At 46.2% G+C, this 18,049-nt stretch overlaps 1 protein-coding gene across 1 annotated transcript in view; it reads left to right on the forward strand.

The window, feature by feature from the left end:
• mRpL38 (mitochondrial ribosomal protein L38) overlaps nt 1-12,779 on the forward strand; it is a 55,102-nt gene extending 42,323 nt beyond the window's left edge. Inside the window, exons 8-9 of the mRNA XM_050194196.3 lie at nt 9,697-9,878; nt 12,532-12,779. Coding sequence (XP_050050153.1) covers nt 9,697-9,878; nt 12,532-12,671 — 322 coding nt within the window. The 3' untranslated portion in view covers nt 12,672-12,779. The remainder of the gene's footprint in view (nt 1-9,696; nt 9,879-12,531) is intronic.
• Nucleotides 12,780-18,049: the final 5,270 nt, after the last annotated feature.

The following is an 18,049-nucleotide window of genomic DNA, read 5'->3' on the forward strand; positions in this document are numbered from 1 at the left end:
AGATCCAAAGATGAGAAGTACTCCGCGCCTTGCAAGGAGTCGAGGGCGTCATCTATCCGAGGCAGCGGATAGACATCTTTACGAGTGATCTTATTGAGTCGACGGTAATCCACACAGAAGCGTATTGACCCGTCCTTCTTGCGTACTAATACTACAGGAGACGCCCAAGGACTGTGGGAAGGGCGAATGACGCCACGGTGCAGCATGTCGTCGACCTGCTCGTTAATGATCTGTCGCTCGGCTGTCGACACGCGGTATGGTCGCTGGCGTAAAGGAGGATGGGAACCAGTGTGTACGCTGTGAGTGACGGTTGCCGTACGCCCCAGAGATAGTTGGTCACAGTCAAACGACGAGCGAAAATTCTGAAGAAGCGCGAGGACTTGCTGGCGATATGGAGGCGGCAGATCGGCGTCTACGACAGATTCAAGAACGTCTGACGACGACGACGACAATGATGATGATGATGTGCACGGCACGGGAGAAGTGAGGGCGTCGAGTTCATAACAGGCCGTGTCGTCGGAAACATCGAGAATGTGAAGCGGGTCAAGGGGCTGAACACGACCGAGTGATTCGCCGCGCAGTAACGTCACATGGTAGTGAGACGGGTTACACACAAGCATTGAGGATAATCCAGACACAGTGGTGAGGACGGCAAATGGGAGAGGTAGGGCCTTGCGACGTAGAAAAATCGGCGACGGTGTAAAAAGTACTGTAGCGTCTGGCGCGGTAGAGCAAGAGACGGGCACAAGCACACACATGTCGGGTGGTATGTCCGTATCGGACACAATAGTGAGCTTGGAGGCTTTTTGTTCAGAGGGGTCAGGCAGCGGGGCATCGGCAAGCGGGAAAAGCGCTACTTCGGCCCGGGCGCAGTCGATGACGGCACGATGGTGAGACAAGAAGTCCCAGCCGAGTATAATGTCATGTGAACATGATGATAACACGAGAAATTCAACAACGTAGACAATGCTTGCGATGACCACCCTTGCAGTACATTGAGCGAGCGGGGCTATATGCTGCGCAGTCGCGGTGCTTAGAAGCATACCAGACAACGGCGTTGTGACCTTATGGAGACTGCGACAAAGCTTTTCGTCGATAACAGAAACTGCAGCCCCAGTATCAATAAGCGCAATTGCGGCGGTTCCTTCGACCAAAACGTCCAATAAATTGCGTGGCGACTGTGCAGGCCTTGTAGAAGTCGCGAAGCTTGCAGTTCGTGCCTGCGGAACTGCAGCAACTAGTTTCCCTCGCTAGGTGACTGGCGGCGACGTAAGGGGGAAAGTGAGCGACGACGAGGTGATGGCGAACGATGGGTGCCGACAGGGCGTCGAGGAGGCGGCGAATACTCGTGGTCGGGAAGCATCGCATGCCCGCTGGTATCGCGGGAATAGGCATATCCAGGTGGTGCGACAGTAGCGTTAGCAGGTGGCATACGACGATGGCAGAAGCGCGCAACGTGGCCGGCGACACCGCAAGCGAAGCATATGGGTCGGTTGTCGCGTGTGCGCCAAGAGGTCTGAACTGGGCGTCGAGATGGAATGGGAGGCGACGCGGGAGGAGGTGCAGCTTGAAGTCGCATTGGCGCCGGAAACGAGAACGTCGGCGGCGCAGGTCGCGCGGCGACTTCGGCATAGGTCAGAGGTGCAGCCACGGGAGGGCAGGGTTGGGCGAAAGGTAAAGACCCAGCAAGTTCCTCGCGAATGGCCCGCCTAATGGGAGCAGCCAGAGATGTGTCAGGCTGGGGAGGTCCATCGTGGAGAGGCAGCATAGACAATTGACGCGCCACCTCCTCACGAATGAAATCCTTAACCTCAACAGAGAGCGATGCTGCTGGCGTGATGTTTGAGCGAAGTGTGAGGCCCGAGAGAGAGTCGCCAGGTGCGAGAGCGCTGCGCGCAAGGACCCTTTGTCGACGCAGCTCATCGAAGCTCTGGCAAAGAGTGACGACAGCTGCGACAGAAGTAGGGTTCCGCGCCAGGAGCATTTGAAATGCGTCGTCCTCGATGCCCTTGAGGATGTGCTTCACCTTGTCTTCTTCAGTCATGGTGGAATCGACGCGGGCGCAAATATCAACGACATCCTCTATGTAACTTGTATAAGTCTCACCGGGCTGTTGAGCGCGCTGGCGGAGGCGTTGTTCAGCACGGAGTTTTCGCAAGGCTGGGCGACCGAAGACTTCCGCGAATGCAGTCTTGAAAGCGGACCAGGTTTGTAGTTCCCGTTCGTGATTGTGGAACCAGAGGTTCGCAACGTCAGCAAGATAGAAGATGACGCTACGGAGCTTCGTCGGGTCATCCCACTTGTTGTGTTCACTGACGCGCTCGTAGGTAGAGAGCCAATCCTCTACGTCAGTCTCACCTGATCCGCTAAAAACAGGAGGGTCCCGCTGCCGTTGCACGGCGCCGCACATGACAGGAGCGGCAGATGCGCCAAGCGGATTGTTGGGAGCGTCGTTCATAGTAGCGGCTGGAGCAGATGTTAAAGTTCGGCTGCGAAGTTCCAGGGTGAGGTCGGGGAGTGCAGCACCTTCCACCAAATGTAATAAGATGATTTATTACGGGGCACTAGGCACAGTCTAGTAGCACTGGCAGTAGATGAACGCTGATCACGCGCACCGCCGACACAAGAGCGCCTTCTTCGTCTTCCTCTTCACCACACAAGGAATTTTTCGCCATCTAACTCTCTTCCCCTACTCAGTCTCACTCCTCTTGCAGAGCGTCGCAAACTTGAATGCCTAAAATTCCTTCACACGTTAATCAATTCTCCTTGCCTCTACTCTCTAGATAACTATTTGACTTTTTTCCAAAACCTCATGTACGAGGAGTCACCGTGCTCTAAATATCTCAACCTTTTTTTTGCCTGCACTGATTCCTTTAAACACAGTTTTTTTTCCATCAAATGAACGATGGCTGCAAGTTATTGCAAGAAAGAACTGGAAGCAGAGTTCGAATTCAAATTATTCGGCCGTATGCAGCCTTCATTTTTTTGGAAAGTGACTTTCACCAGGACACGAAGAGGCGCATGCTCAAGCAAGGTGCAGTGCCCAGTGTTTTTCCTCACTATCTGTCCTACGTGAAGAAGGAGCAGCCTAAGGTGAGGAGTTCTAGCATTACACAGAAAAGAAAGCGCGATTCCTCTACAGCCATGCCGGCTAGCCTGCCTGCACCTGCTGAGGAAGTGCATTCGTGCGCTGCATCGTTGTCAGACACACTCGAAGTTTACATGAACGTGCCTGCTCAAGTGCCCGAGCCCAGATGGCCTAGTGATCAGGTCACATCAGAAAGTACACCTGCACTCTGCAGCGATGACCCTGATACTGCTCCTTTGGCATCAACAAGCAGGAAATGCATGAACTTCATTTTCCAACCAATGCGCAGTCAGTAGACGGGGCAGGCGTGCCCGTGCCTTGAGATCAGTTCGCACTCAAGCTGAATGGAGAAGCTCCACATCAGTCTTCCTAGAACAAAAGAAATGGCGCGAAAAAGAAAGGACCTGGAAGGCACGGAATGAGAGGCTCCAGGCAACCGTTGACGCTTACAAAAAGGAGCTACAACGCCTAAAGGAAGTCAACCAATTTCTTCAAGTTGCCGCAGACTCAGGGCAGTACGAAAGCCAGATTAATTATGGATCAGGTGCTGAACTACAAGGCAAAAAAACCAATATGGTCCAAAACCACTATACGGCAGTGCATAATTTTGCGCAACCTTTCCACGAAGTCATATGAATACCTGAGGATAGAGCTCCTCGCACTCCCATGCAGAATGACAGTTCAGAAGTACCTAGGAAGTACTGCAGGCAAAGTAGGTTTCAGTGATCTTGTGAAAATAAAGGCTGAGCATCAAGATGCAATGCCTTAGGATGGAACAAGCCAGAATGTTGCAGCCTCGTCATAGATGAAATGCAGATCAAGCAGAGTTCTGAAGAATGTTTTGTTAGTGTCTGAAAGGAAGGAACTGGCGAATTCGCTCTTGTGCTTTTTGCTCTGTGGCTTGCATGCGAGGTTCAGAATCTCGGAAGAATACTTCTTCACGAGAGCCTGCACTGGTGGGCTACTTGCAGAAGCCACAAAGCATGTCATCAGAAAGACCAAAGAACTGGGTGGGATTTGAAATCGTTCGGGTTGTGACTGACAACCATAAAATAAACGTCGCAGCAATGGAAGTATTATTGCGTGGGAAACTGCAAACCCGAGTATCTCATCCCGCCGATCCAAGCCGAAGTTTGTTCCTGGCATTCGATCAGAGTTACATCGTAAAAAACATTCGATCACAGTTTCTGGTAAAAGAATTCAGAAAAAATGGTGAAATTTCTTCAACTTACATAAAGGACCTCTACAAGATGCAACAGGGCTCGATTCTAAAGCCAGTCCATTTTCTCATGAGAAAACACCTCTTTCTAAAAATATAGAAAAAATGGGAGTGAAGCCTGCTGTCCAGTTGTTTTCACCTGCCATGACAGCGGCTTTGTCCTTCATGAAGAATCACGCAGGGCATATCTGTGATGCAAAGTTTTCCAGCGTAGGACTAACTATGGAGTTCATGAAGAACATGCGCAAATGGTTTATCCTTATGGATGTCAGCAATTGCCAACAACAAGCAGTTCTCTGATCCGGAGGACCCGAGACTTCACTGGCTGGAGCTTTTTTTTTCTTCGAATATGTTGAAGACTTGAAATTGGTAAGCGAACCGCAGAACTTCCTGGCGAAAGAAACATACCACTCCCTGGTATTCACAACTGTGTCTAACATTCAGTGCGTTAGGTTTCCATTAGAGAGAAGATTCAAGTTTGTACTGACACATAAATTTTCGAGCGACCCCATAGAATCGCTCTTTGGACCCTTCGGCGCAGTGCTGGGTGCAATGACATGCTGGATGTCAGAAGCACTGTTTCTGGAGTTGAGAAGATGCTGAAGATGGGAATAGTCGCTGCTTCGTACACCAGTAACGTACAAACTTCAAGCTCATTCTTTTACTCACGCAACATTATTAGGAGCAGCGAGACAGACAGCATGTCAGTGAAACTAGCACAGCAGACACCACGTGAACTGTGCATCTCATCAAAACCTTTTCTTCCAATGCCAGACATTGCAGCGATTTCCCTTGTTGTGGGATACATATCCCGCTTTGCGAGTGAGAAAGTTGAGTGCTAGCGCTGCGTGTCGCTGGTCGCAAAAGCACAAGGGGCTAGTTCTAGTGCGATGGGTGGTTTGATCGTGCACCAGGGCAGAGGAGGTCTGTGCTACCCCACTCAAGATCTGGCGCAAGTTCTGCATGCCCTGAAGAGGTTTGTGGACACGATGCTTTCAGACCGCGCATCCCTGCATAAGCCCTTGCAAACGTGTTTAATGCACAGTGTTGACATTATTGTTGCCTTGCCAGTTCTCTTTTGTGACCATTACGGCAAAAGCCAAAGGTGCAGACATGTATGTAAGAAATTCATGAAGCCACTTTTCACATACTATGCTGTTCACTTCACTGACAAGAAAGCAGTAGCCAGGCTTTATGAAAACAAGCCACTGTCTCGCAAGTACTTAAAGCTTTGATGGTTAAACGATAGTGCACTTGTTGCTTGTACGCCATCTTCCACACTGGACTGATCCACGTCCATGTTTGTTGAGCTTTAGTGGTTCATACATGTTTGTTTCACACAAGTCTCTTGTCACAATATTATTAAATTGTTCTTTTGCTTTCTCACTTATTTCTGTGAATCCAGTTTATTCTTAACTCGGGCTCTCGTCATCAGCAGAGCACTTCAGATGCTCCGAGGTAATGCGACATATTTTTGAACACTTCTTTTTGCACTATGCTCTCATGCAGTAATAAGATACAACAAAAAAATAAGATACAACAACAATAATAAAAATAAATAAAAACAATGCGTAGGTTAGCAACGGCTGCAGCGCACCGCAGCTGCTACCGCGGGGAGAGGGTAATAGCGTAGTGTCACCATGCAGTCAATCGGAGCAACAGAGCGATGACGGGACACCAGTTAAAATGGGTGCGACCTAACAGGCACAGAAAAAATAGAGGTGGTGCTGGCTTAGGTTAGTACACCGTCTATCTTTCCGTTTTCTGCGTTTGCTCTATCAGTATGGAAGTGCCGACTGCGAAGACACATCGTGCTCATCATCATCATCATCAGCCTATTTTGTCCACTGCAGGACGAAGGCCTCTCCCTGCGATCTACAATTGCCCCTGTCCTGCGCCAACCGATTCCAACTAGCACCCGCAAATTTCCTAATTTCATCGCATCACCTAGTATTCTGCCGTCTTCTACTGCACTTTCCTTCTCTTGGTACCCATTCTGTAACCCTAGTGGTTCAACGGTTATCTAACCTGCGCATTACATGACCTGCCCAGCGCCATTTTTTTTTCTCGTAATGTCAATTAGAATATCGGCTATAACCGTTTGCTCTGATCCAAACCGCTCTCTTTCTATCTCTTAACGTTATGCCTAGCATTCTTCGTTCCATCGCTCTTTGCGCGGTCCTTAACTTGTTCTCAAACTTCTTTGTCAGTCGGATTCTCTGCCCCATATGTCATCACCGGTAAAATGCACCGATTGTACACCTTCCTTTTCACTGATAATGGTAAGCTTCCAATCAGGAGCTGACAATGTCTGCTGTATGCGATCCAACCCATTTTTATTCTTCTGTGAATTATCTTCTCATGATCAAGGTTCCCTGTGAGTGATTGACCTAGGTAAGCATACTCCTTCGCAGACTCTAGAGGCTGACTGGCAATCCTGAAGTCTTGTTCCTTGCCCGGTTATTCATCATTATCTTTGTCTTCTGCATATTAATCTTCAACCCCACCCTTTCTCTCTCTGTCAAGGTCCTCAATCATATGTTGTAAGTCGTTTGCTGAATAGAACAATGTCATTGGCAAACGGAAGGTTGCTGAGGTATTTGCCGTCGATCCTTACCTTTAGGCCTTCCCAGTTTAATAGCTTGAATACTTCTTCCAAGCACGCAGTGAATAGCATTGAAGAGATTGTGTCTCCTTGTTACATTCATTACCTCTATGTCATATTCATCTCCCTGTTCTAAGGCTGCATACTTGTTTCCAAGTACCAGCCTGTATTTGTCTGCTTTTACCCTTACTGCCTCTAAGTTGACCTGTTTCTTCTTGACCAATATTACTCTTTCTCTCTTCAAATTGAGGTGACTGCTAGCCCTCGCTAACCTATGATCACTGCACTTTTTCCTACCTATCACTTCTACATCCTGCACATGCTGGGATCGGCAGAAAGTATGAAATCAATTTCATTTCTTGTTTCACCATTAAGGCTTTTCCAGGTCCACTTTCTGTTGCTACGCTTCCTGAAGAAAGTGTTCATTATTCGAAGCTTATTTCTTTCTGCGAATTCTACCAGCATCTCTCCTCTAGGGTTCCTACGCCGTAGTTGCCAGTTGCTTATTCACCAGCTTGCGTTTCCCCCACTTTTGCATTGAAGTCGCCCACTACTGTATACTGAGTTTTCACTTTTCTCATAGCTAATTCCACATATTCATAAAACTGATATGTTTCATCATCATCATGACTGGAGGTTGGAGCATAGGCTTGTACCACCTGTAATCTGTACCTCTTATTAAGTTTGATTATGACTACTGCTACCTTCTAATTAATGCTGTAGAATTCGTCAATGTTGCCCGCTACGTCCTTATGAATTAGGAATCCTACCCCGTATTGCTTCTTATCTGGGAGACCTCTATAGCAGAGGACATGGCCGTTAGTCAGCACTGTATAAGCCTTACCAATTCTAATCTCGCTAAGGCCAATGATATCCCAAACAATATCTGATAGTTCCTCAAAGAGTCCTGCTAAGCTAGCCTCACTCGACAGAGTTTGGCTGTTAAAGGTTACCGGGGTCAGTTTCCATTGGTGGCTTGTCTGGGTCCAGAGATTCTTCGCACTCTCTGCTGCATCACAGGTCTGACTGCCACCATGGTCAGGTGCTCCGCAGCTACTGGGGACTGAGGGCCATGGGATAATTGTAGGAATCATGAGGGAGGGGGTGGCCGAATACTGCACCAGGGAGGCCAATTCCTGTTTTGGTGAGGCAGTGTCTTTGTTGAAACTTTGTGGGCCTTCTTAATTTGGTTGTACCTGGATTAGTATAGCCCCACTCGCTCTCGGCATCTTTTGCGGTGTTGGGCATCACTCCAAGCCTGCAGATGTAGTGCACTGGAGGAAGTCAAATTCATGCACACCATTGTCAGATTTAAAAAAAAGAAGGTGTTCATCACGATGCCGCAATTAAAAGGAAAGTGATCGTGTGTGCGGAGATGGGTGGAAATCAGGCTGCATCACGGGTATTTGGAGTTCCCGAAACTTGCGTGTGGGACTGGTGCAAAGAGGAGAGGCGTTCTGCTCTGGTGGCTGCTGCATAGGCACGGCCGCACAGCCCCTATTTTGAAAGCGATCTGCGATATGGAGGCAGTCTATGCATTTACGCCCACTGTGCTGTGTTCTCGTTGCTTGGTTCACGTCGCTTAGTTCACGTTGAAGCAAGAGGCCGCACAAAAGTCAATTCGCTCGCGTCTGCTACCGCACCTCCTCACTCCAGTATGCTCCTAAAAAGTTTCCGTGGTCATTGAGCGAGACGTGTTCATGTCTGCTTGTGTGCGCGTGACACCATGTTTGCTAATTTAGTTAGGAAGTGAATGTTTAAAAGTTTATACGGCTGATAAAACTACTATCCCTGCTTTTCGTATAGCTGCCTACTAATTTGCTATCGCAATCGATTCTTCACCTTTCGGGCGAAACTGTGACTTTTTTTATTAATTGCAACTTTAGTGTATTCGGAGTAAATCTTTGTTTTTCCAAATGAGAGAAAGTTGTATTTCTGTTTGAAATAATGAGGTGCTCGGTTCTGCAAAGGATATTTATTTTTTTAGGTCACGGCAAATGGGTATGCATTACAATTGAAGGTGTTTCTTTTTCTTGTCACGGAAAACGGGTGCGCGTTACAATCGAGGGCACATTAGAATCGAGTAATCACGGTATTACTTGTGCAGGCAGCATGCGGTACATGCAATTTGACTACGTGTAAATAAAAGGTGGCTCATATACTGCATCTCTCATAGCTTTTCAATGTTTACACTACCGGTTGATATTAACTGCTCATAATTTGACTGGAATAATCTTTTCCAGTGATAGCTGTGTTAAGTGCTCTTCCTCTACTTGAAAACATTGTGTAACCATGACACAACAGTTCATTACCACAGTGCTTCAGCAGCTATGTGATGAGCAGGGCAACATATGTGCATAGCCATGCAAATGGCACCACCACTACCAAACTACCAAACAATTGCTTGCCCATTTTAAATGCTCAGCCACAGATTAGCAGAAGCATCATTTTGTTGATATTTGACTAGCAATGTGTGTCCCCTAAGCTAAAATCCTCCACTAAAGATGTAGATTGTTGCAGAAGCAAAACAGAAAGCAAAATGTTCTACTGCAGAGAGAGAACGCCTAAGAGCATAATGAAACATTGCATGCAGCAGGTCACCATTATTGTTGCAAAAATAGTGAGGTGCATGCTTACGAGAATGAAGCCTGGCAAAACTGCCATTACAACCGCTTTGACGAGGGGTGCTTTATCAGATAGCACTGTGATTATGCTGCGTGTTTCATACAGCACAGAGTAATATTTTTTTTTCATCCTCTTGACAATCTGCTCTGTGGGGTGTAGATATCTTGACAAATACCGAGACCCCAGAGACATTCGGGAAGAAGTTTACCTGAAGCGTCTGAAGTCCCTTAATCCTCTGGAAGATGAACCACCCATGCCAAAATACCCAAACATCTACAAGATTCCAAAAGGCACACCTAGCTGGCTAGTTGACGAAATGAGGAAAGAGCGGTTTCGCATAGGTAAGTGCTGATGGTTTGATAATTCTGTGTTGCTATTTGTTTTCTGAAATGCAGCAATAGATTTAGGTGGCTAACTGGCAGGATGCTTAATTTCAGATATACACTTCAGCGCCCCATTGGACTGTGCACCTGTATAGTAACTAGCCATGCTAACATTACTAAATTTATTGCTAAAGGGATGCTTTTAAGTTCCCAGACAAACATTTTTTTTTATTACTGTTCTTAACTCTTTTCAAACTGTGTCCACAAAACGTCAGTCACCTGTGATCGATATGTGGTGGTTCTTTCTCTTTGGTGGCAATATGTAAAAGGCCCTCTTACCAGGCCCTGTCAGAAACTCTGGCTATGTACTAGAAGTTGTAAGGTGTTGTCCAGGGTGCTTTTTACTGCAAGAATTATTAGAAATGGTTTAGTAATAGCAAAGATACAAGACAATACAATGTTTCAAGTCACTGGTGCAAGGAAGCAAATTACTACATCTGCAAACTACATTCCTCTCCTGTTTTCTCCTCTGTTGGGCCCATATTACGACACCATATTCCCTGCCCGCCTTTGTTTTTATTCTTTCCCGTCTTTTGCTGTGTGGCATGTTTCCAGGAGTGGTTTTGCACGCTGTTCATTTCAAAATAATCCCAGAGTTTTTGCTATTGCTTGATACCTTTGTGCTGCAGGTTAGTACATATGTGACTTGGAGGCAGCAGCAGTGATGTTTTCTGCTGGCAGGGATGGCAGCTCCTTCGAGAAGAAGGTGGCACAGGCTTTTGTATAAATAGAGTGATTCACCTGCGATTTGTCACATTGAGGGAATGTTAGCCATGAAGGCTGACTTGGTTTTTGATAGCTCAAATAGAGTTAGAGCTAAGATTTGCTATTTTGCAGAGCTTTGTGTTGATAAAATGGGGAAGGTAAAATGTTGTATATTTTAAACTGTTCTTGGCTTTCTTATTTCTTTTGATTATAGACATATCTGTCTGGTTGACAGTGATCAGTTGACCACTTGTGATGATGGCACTCATTACTTGTTTTTGGTGATGCAGTCCAGATACCTTTCAGAAGCTGGCATAAGTGCAAAAGTCTCGTAGCAACCCTTGTGACTTTTTAATATTGAAATGACATTTTTGGGGTTTTAATTCCACTAAGTGCTGCACATGTGTCTTGTTTTTCTGTTTTTTGCCGTGACGCTTAAAAATCTTTGACTTCGCAGATTTTGTTTGTATATCTGGCTATAAGGTTGGTTAGGAGCTCTATGGTGGTCACGGATGTTACTGGTGGTGGTTTGCTTGCTAAACTCACTTCATGTGCCCTTTTTTGTTGGTGCACAATTACGTTTTCTCATTCTTAACAACACTGTTGCTTTCAAACTGTCAAGGTTTCTTTGGTCCTTGAAAATTTTTTTGTCTGGGCCATAGAAGTCTGTTAAAAACACTTGAATTTATTTTGCAAGAAAGCTGCAACAAACCCTGGGTGTAACATTCTGTAAAGACTGCTAACAGCTACACTTTTATATTTCTTTTTCCCTCATTCTGTCCTCTCGATGAATATTTGCTTTATTAAACTTTGTATACATGGTTAATTAAATATGTATCCAAATTACATTGAATGTGAGTAAAAGGACATGAGAAATTACAATATTTGTTACAAGTGCTCTTTTTCTATAAATGAGCTATGCAGGGCTCTCAGCCAACGTGTTAACCAAGCTGTTTAAGACACTCCTACGATGAACAGTTATGAGACCTATGGTGTTCGGTTATCAGTCCTTTTCTGCCACCAGGATAATGTCTGTGTGCTAACTACCCAAGTAGTTATAGAACTCATTTAATTTTTGAATTAAGTGTGTCACAATAAAAAAAAAATGCTGTTACTGCATCCTAAAACACCAAATTCAGTTATTTTCAGCTTGCTACTTCCTGCATAATTATTATACTGTGCTTGACTCACAATGCGTGAAATATAAAATGTGCCTTGTGATTATGCGCCCACGTGCTGTGACACCAAAAGTGATTTGAAGGAAGTGACTGCACTCATTGGCCAACTTGGCAACTGCCTGGAAGTGGCAAACTGTTGGTGTTGATATTGGCTTCTGCTGATCATGAGCTGCGTGTTCTATGAGATGATTGCATCCTATGCGATAACCAGGCAATTGCCGAATGAGGCAGTGAACAGAGTTAGTTCCTTCAAATCACTTTTGGGGCTATTGGTGTTGCAGCGCACAGTTGGGTAATTGCATGGCACTCTTCATACTTTGTGCACTACGACTAAAGCGTGCAAAAAACAATTACGCAGGACGTAGCTCACCGAAATCAACTGTATGGGATGTTTTAGAACAAAATAGCAACTTTTCCATCAGAACTTGTGCCATCAAACAAACTTGTGCATTAAACAATTAAGAGGTTGAATAATTATTGTATAATTAGCTGAATAATTTGTACACAAAAATTATCCTGTGGTTGAAGAGGGCATCGTAGGTCTTACATACATATGTTGAACCAATTTTGCTTAACAGGTTGGCTAACATTAGCTGGTGCACCCTGTGCAAGGAGTGGTTGTTCAAATTCACTTGCCCACAAGATTTTCGGCACACACAAATGCATAGCCTTGCGTATGTACCATGGGTTACTTTGTGCAGCACTGCCTTTTTTGAACCCCCATGCAGGAAAGTACAAAGACCTGCAACCCTTCAGTATTTATCCAGAAGAAGAGTACGAGGATCCAAAGATGAAAGCTTGGAGAGAGCAGGAAGAGTTTGAGCGCAAGTGGGCCGAGACACACGCTGCCAAGTCACCGTCTTCATGATTGTTTCTGTAACTTGCACGGATAGATGCTTAATTTCTGTGTAGGCGTTTCATCAGGACTCAATAGAATAATGTTTATATAGTTAATAAAAGGTGTTGTGCCACCGTGCTTGCTGTAGTTGTGCGAGGACCGCACTTCAAGAAATTTCACATGTTACATGAGGCAGGCTACTGGTTAATGAGGTAGCCTCATCAGTGCCCTCCCAATTAAAGGTGGTGGTTTTCTGTACTGTCCGTACTATTTGAGATACCCATCACCTTGAAACTTTTGATGACAGTCTCGAACGAAACTGCACACCATGCTTTCGATATCCACGTACATTTTTTTTTCAGTGATGCCCTCTTCATGCACCCAAAAGCACAATAGAGAGTTTAGAATAGGGGCCACAAAGCTTTGGGGCCCTAGAGAAATAGCATCGAAGCCACTGCACATGTACGAGACGCAGACTATGTTTGGGTTTTGTGTAGGGCATGCTATTGCCATGATTTAGCGGGAGCCCGAAGAGCTGCCGCAAAAGCTTCGCATCGACAAACATGGCGGCACCCATTGAAGCAATGGCTCTAACCTAGCACCTACCTGGGTTCGATTCGTGTAATGTGTGAAGTTCACAAGCTAGGAAAAGTGACTGCGGTTATCACTTTCTCACAACTAGCGTGTGTGATGAAGATTGATTTATTAGACGCCGCCGATTCCGAATTCGACTGTCAATTTAATGGCTCCTAGGCCTAACACGGCTTAACTTGGCTGGTGAAGGCACGTAAAGTTGGTTACTTGAAACTAAGCACAACTAATTGCTTGCTGCTAATAGAAATTATAACCTCTAAATTGTAATTAAACATAGAAACACCAATGTTAAAATTACTCTTATGATAAAATGATATATTTTATTTGCAATAGCTTTTCTTTGATGCCGTAGTAGCGCTGCAGGTGCAAGACACTATCCGCAAACACAAAACCCTATTCTAAAACTCTTCACATTCGCGTGCCCTAACTCTAACACCCACAAAGCTCTTTGGGGCCCCTATTCTAAAACTCAATACAGCTAAAAAAGCTGCACATCGTAGCCGATACTAATGGCGTGCACTGGATACAATGCGATGACGATACTACCCACCGGAGTGGCTATGGTGCTGTGCTGCTGAGCCGGAGGGCACGGGATCTAATCCCAGCTGCGGTGGCCACATTTCAATGGGGGTGGAATGCAAAAATGCCTGTTGTGTCAAAGCCAAGTGACTGAAACTTACTTTCAACCAGGCATTTCTAGAAACTGTGGCTTGCAAATGGAGTCATGATGGCTGCAGTGTAAACCAACTAACAAAGCAATAAAGTGGTGGCACGGCTTCGTCGCTTGATCGGGCTCTGTTTAGCTATATGATGGAACCTGTCCTATGTGGCTGTGGACGTGTCACATTCCAATCGTTTAGCAACACCCTTTAAAAAAATATGTAGGATTGTTTTCTGATAGACAGTGTCCATAGCATAGCCCCTATGTGGAGTTCGTGACTTTAAAATGTTCAAAAGTTAGCCCCAGTTCTCAAGGAATTCCAGCAGCACATGTATATTAAAGGAGTTTTAAGCGCCATTGAATCTTTGTAAATTAAAAGGCTTTCAAGGAGGTGTATTAATCGTGCAGTATATGATAAGGCTTCAAACCTAGAATAAACAGTAATTGTTTAGGTAGTGTTGACTTTACTTGCGATATGAAACAAATTATTTAAGTTATTGTTCTGATCTAGGGGAGTTTGGTTGAAACTCTACTGTAGATTTGCTGCGACTCTACTTCATAGGATCTATAATAAAACCTCACTATAACAAGGTTAAAGGGGCAACTGAACTTCTGTCATATTAATTCAGTATAATGATTTTCTGCCCTCATGACTGACATTGACCACCAGGAAAGGCAGTTAGTAAAATGGGTGAGCTCAAACACTTTTATTGCGATAGCAGTTATATCGACCCTTCGGGCACATTTTTGCTGTCATCGTTGTCATGATGTTGTGTATAAACACCATTGCCACATGCCGTTTGCTGCGTGTGCGAGTGAAAGCGGGCGAGGATGAGCGTACGATTGTGGCTCAATCTCTCACGTGCAAGGGAGAAAAGTAGGGAGAAAGCTCCGTCTTCCATTACACGTGAGGGAGGCGAGGTAGTGGGGGGTTGTACTTTGGCAGCATCTGCGTATGGCACGGTCGCGCAGGCTTTATCTTGAAAGCGATCTTTTTGGGCAGAGTCTAGGTGGGGGCCGACGGCTTGTAGCTTTGCGTGTACTGTGTTCTCGCCGCTCAATTTGCGTTGAAGCGATGGACAACACGAAGGTCACTTTGCTCGCCGCTGCTGCCGCATTTAGTCACGCAAGCGCTTAATTTGACAGCGAGGTAACCATGCTGGCAAAGATGCCGTCACGTACCATGCAATTGTTAATTTAGTCAGTAAGAGAATGTTGAGAAGTTTATACGGCCGATACCTTGCTTCGTATGGCTGTCTACTAATTTGCTATCGCAATCGATGCTTTGCATTTGGGGTGAAAGAGCGACTTTTTAAAATTTTTTAAAGGTGCACTCCGCATGGTCGAAGGACTGCAAAAGATAATTTTTTTCCTGTATTTTCACCAGCAAGGTGAGCTGCTTTTAATTATATGGACACTTCAGGGGAATTTCCGTAGTTGTCGCTGTAATGTTCTGTATAAAGTCCAAGAGCGATAACATCATGGCCACGCACTGTATGTTGTAGGTGCGAGGGAAAGCATGCAAAGGTGAGACATGATGTGTGGTAGATTGGTGTGGTGGCGTCTTCTGGTGCACGCAAGGGAGGAAGGTGGGGGTATAGAGGGGCAGGATGTTAAGACAAGGCAGCGCGCATCTCCACTTCTACTCCGACAGTGGCTGCACATGGTGCAGCTGAGCACGGCCATGTGCGTCTGGTCTTGAAGGTAATCTGAGGTGGGTTCAGAGGCTAATTGACCTGAGATAGCTGATGGCATTGTGTGTGCTGTTATTGCACGCCTAGTTCGCATTGAAGCAAGAGGCTGCGCGAAGAGAATTCCCTCACTGCTACTGCCTCTCATCATGCCAGCGTTGCGATATATAGGGAATGTCCGTGGTCATACTTGACATCGTGCTTGTTAATAATTAGTAAGCGAATGTTATAGCTTTTACAGCTGATAAAGCCACTAACCTGACTGCATATATAGCTGTCTAATAACTTGCTATCACAATCAATGCTTCACATTTCAGGTGATATTGCAACCTTTTTTTAATGCAGCAGTCAGTGCTAATTCATGTTAACCGTCGTCATGTGCAGTGAAGTAGTGATGCAACAGGTCTTATAGAGCATTAGTCTTGTGCTTCTTACAGAGGCACAGGGCTGACGCTCTGTCTTATATGCCTCTTTCCTTCGTCCTGTGTCGCACTATTAAGAAAAACTGCTGTAAGACAAGGTGTTGCAGCATTTGCCAAAGTCCCGGCACAGTGCTGTGAGAATCAAATTTCACACAATACTCGTTGCCGTATGCAAGCAGATGCTTATAAAAACAACAAAAAGAAAAGCACCAACCATTACAGTACTCCCTGATGTAAAATTTGAGCGTAGCCCTATACCCGTTTCCATTTTGCGTGCCAATATCTTGTATTATGATTATATAGGTACACGGTTTATATTTGGAAGAGAATGCTGTGAGTGCCATAGCTGGTGTGGACAATCTGTCTCATGTGGCACATTGCAAACGGAGCGAAGTGTGGTGCGACTCAGTCGCCTTGCTAATCGGGAGATCGCAAGAGGCAGCGCGTGGGTGATGCATGGGCGTGATTCACAGCAGCCGCTGCAGACAGACCTCCACTCACGCAGTGCTTTGTTTCCATACAGACGACGCCCGCTACTCTGGCGACATATCGTAGCCATCGTTTCTGCGCAACCCGTCTTGCGCGGCACTATGCTTCTGATGCCTTCGTTCCACCAATGATGAGAGCAACTCTTTGTTGCTGGGAAATTGTGCCACCAGTGTCAGTGGCGACAACTCCCAAGGAATTGTCACATCGAGCCTTACCTGTAGCCGCTCACCATCGCCCCTTGCAGGAGCAGTGATCCCCATCACACACGTTGGTACCGCGGACTGACCTCAGCGCAAAGGGGCAACACACAGTGCAAGCAGGGAGACAGAGTATCGTCACAATTGTGAATCAACAAACAGCCACGGTGAAAGACGAAAAATGCGATCGAAATGTACGCGAGCAGAGAAAGACTTGCATGAATTATGGCTGAAGAGGTGAGCCTCAGCAGCTGTGCCGTGGGCGAGCTTAGCCCTCCCCACTTCACCCCCCCTGCCCCCGGAAACGTAGGTGAGATCTCTCACGCGACTGTGAATACTGTGGCCGCCAGCAACTCAGCGCTGTTGTGACCGGCTGTTAACCCCGTGACAACCTCCAGTCACGGATAGCGCGGTTACGGGAAACGGGCCGACAGCCTCGTCACGGTTGTTCTCAATGGGACGATTTATGGCCACCAGTGGAGTACCTCTGTCAGGAGAGCTTTGGGCAATTAGCGAGGTGACGGTCCTTCACCTGTCAGCCGCCCAAATTGGTGCGTCCATGCCGGAGACGAGGTCAGTGTACTATCCTCCATCCCCGGTTTGTGACCAGTGATGCGTGTGTTTCCGACAAAGCTCTCTTTGAAGGGAAAGGGCAGCAAACCTTGTGATTGGTGGGACCCGAGGTCATCGGTCTCTGACGCCGTATTGGGAGAGGCGACTGAACAACGAACACGCAGAGGATAAAAAGAGTGACATATGGCTGGAGAGATCGGCTTCTACAACTTCTTCACGAACTCTTTTTGTACAACTTTGAATTTCCTTGTAAATATGTAATATAAACTTGTGTAAAACGTCCTGGATATCGGGCCCAGCTCTATGTTCCTTCACTCCTCCACGAGGAAAGTATATTCCACATCTTCGGACCCTCAGTCGCAACAACGCATGCGCAGGCCGTCTCCCCTCCACTTTCTGCCTTATGCTTTCGCTGTAACCTACTCCTCCACTTTCCTTCTCGCGCTCTTTTCTTTCATCTCCTGCGGTGCTCGGCATTCGCTTTTGTCTTTTGCTGTGCTCGTTCGCTTGATTACGAGGCACGCTGATGCTCAATGCAGGAATGGGCGCCTAAGTGCTGCACTCTAAAAAGATATTTCTTTATGCCGTTGTCCACTGACGAGTGTTCCACTGAATCTGGAAGCTAGCAGTGCTCAGTCAGCAAGTTCAAGAATCGCTGATAAGCCATATTAAGAAGGCCATGTGCTGTCAGATTTCCACCTAATCGGCGCAACCAGATCAGTAAAGCTATGAGGAAAAACCTGTGTAAAAAAAGGTTAGTTGCATTCATTTGAATAACATT

This window comes from Dermacentor andersoni, chromosome 1 (assembly GCF_023375885.2).
Source record: "Dermacentor andersoni chromosome 1, qqDerAnde1_hic_scaffold, whole genome shotgun sequence".
In the NCBI taxonomy this organism is placed as follows: Eukaryota; Metazoa; Arthropoda; class Arachnida; order Ixodida; family Ixodidae; genus Dermacentor; species Dermacentor andersoni.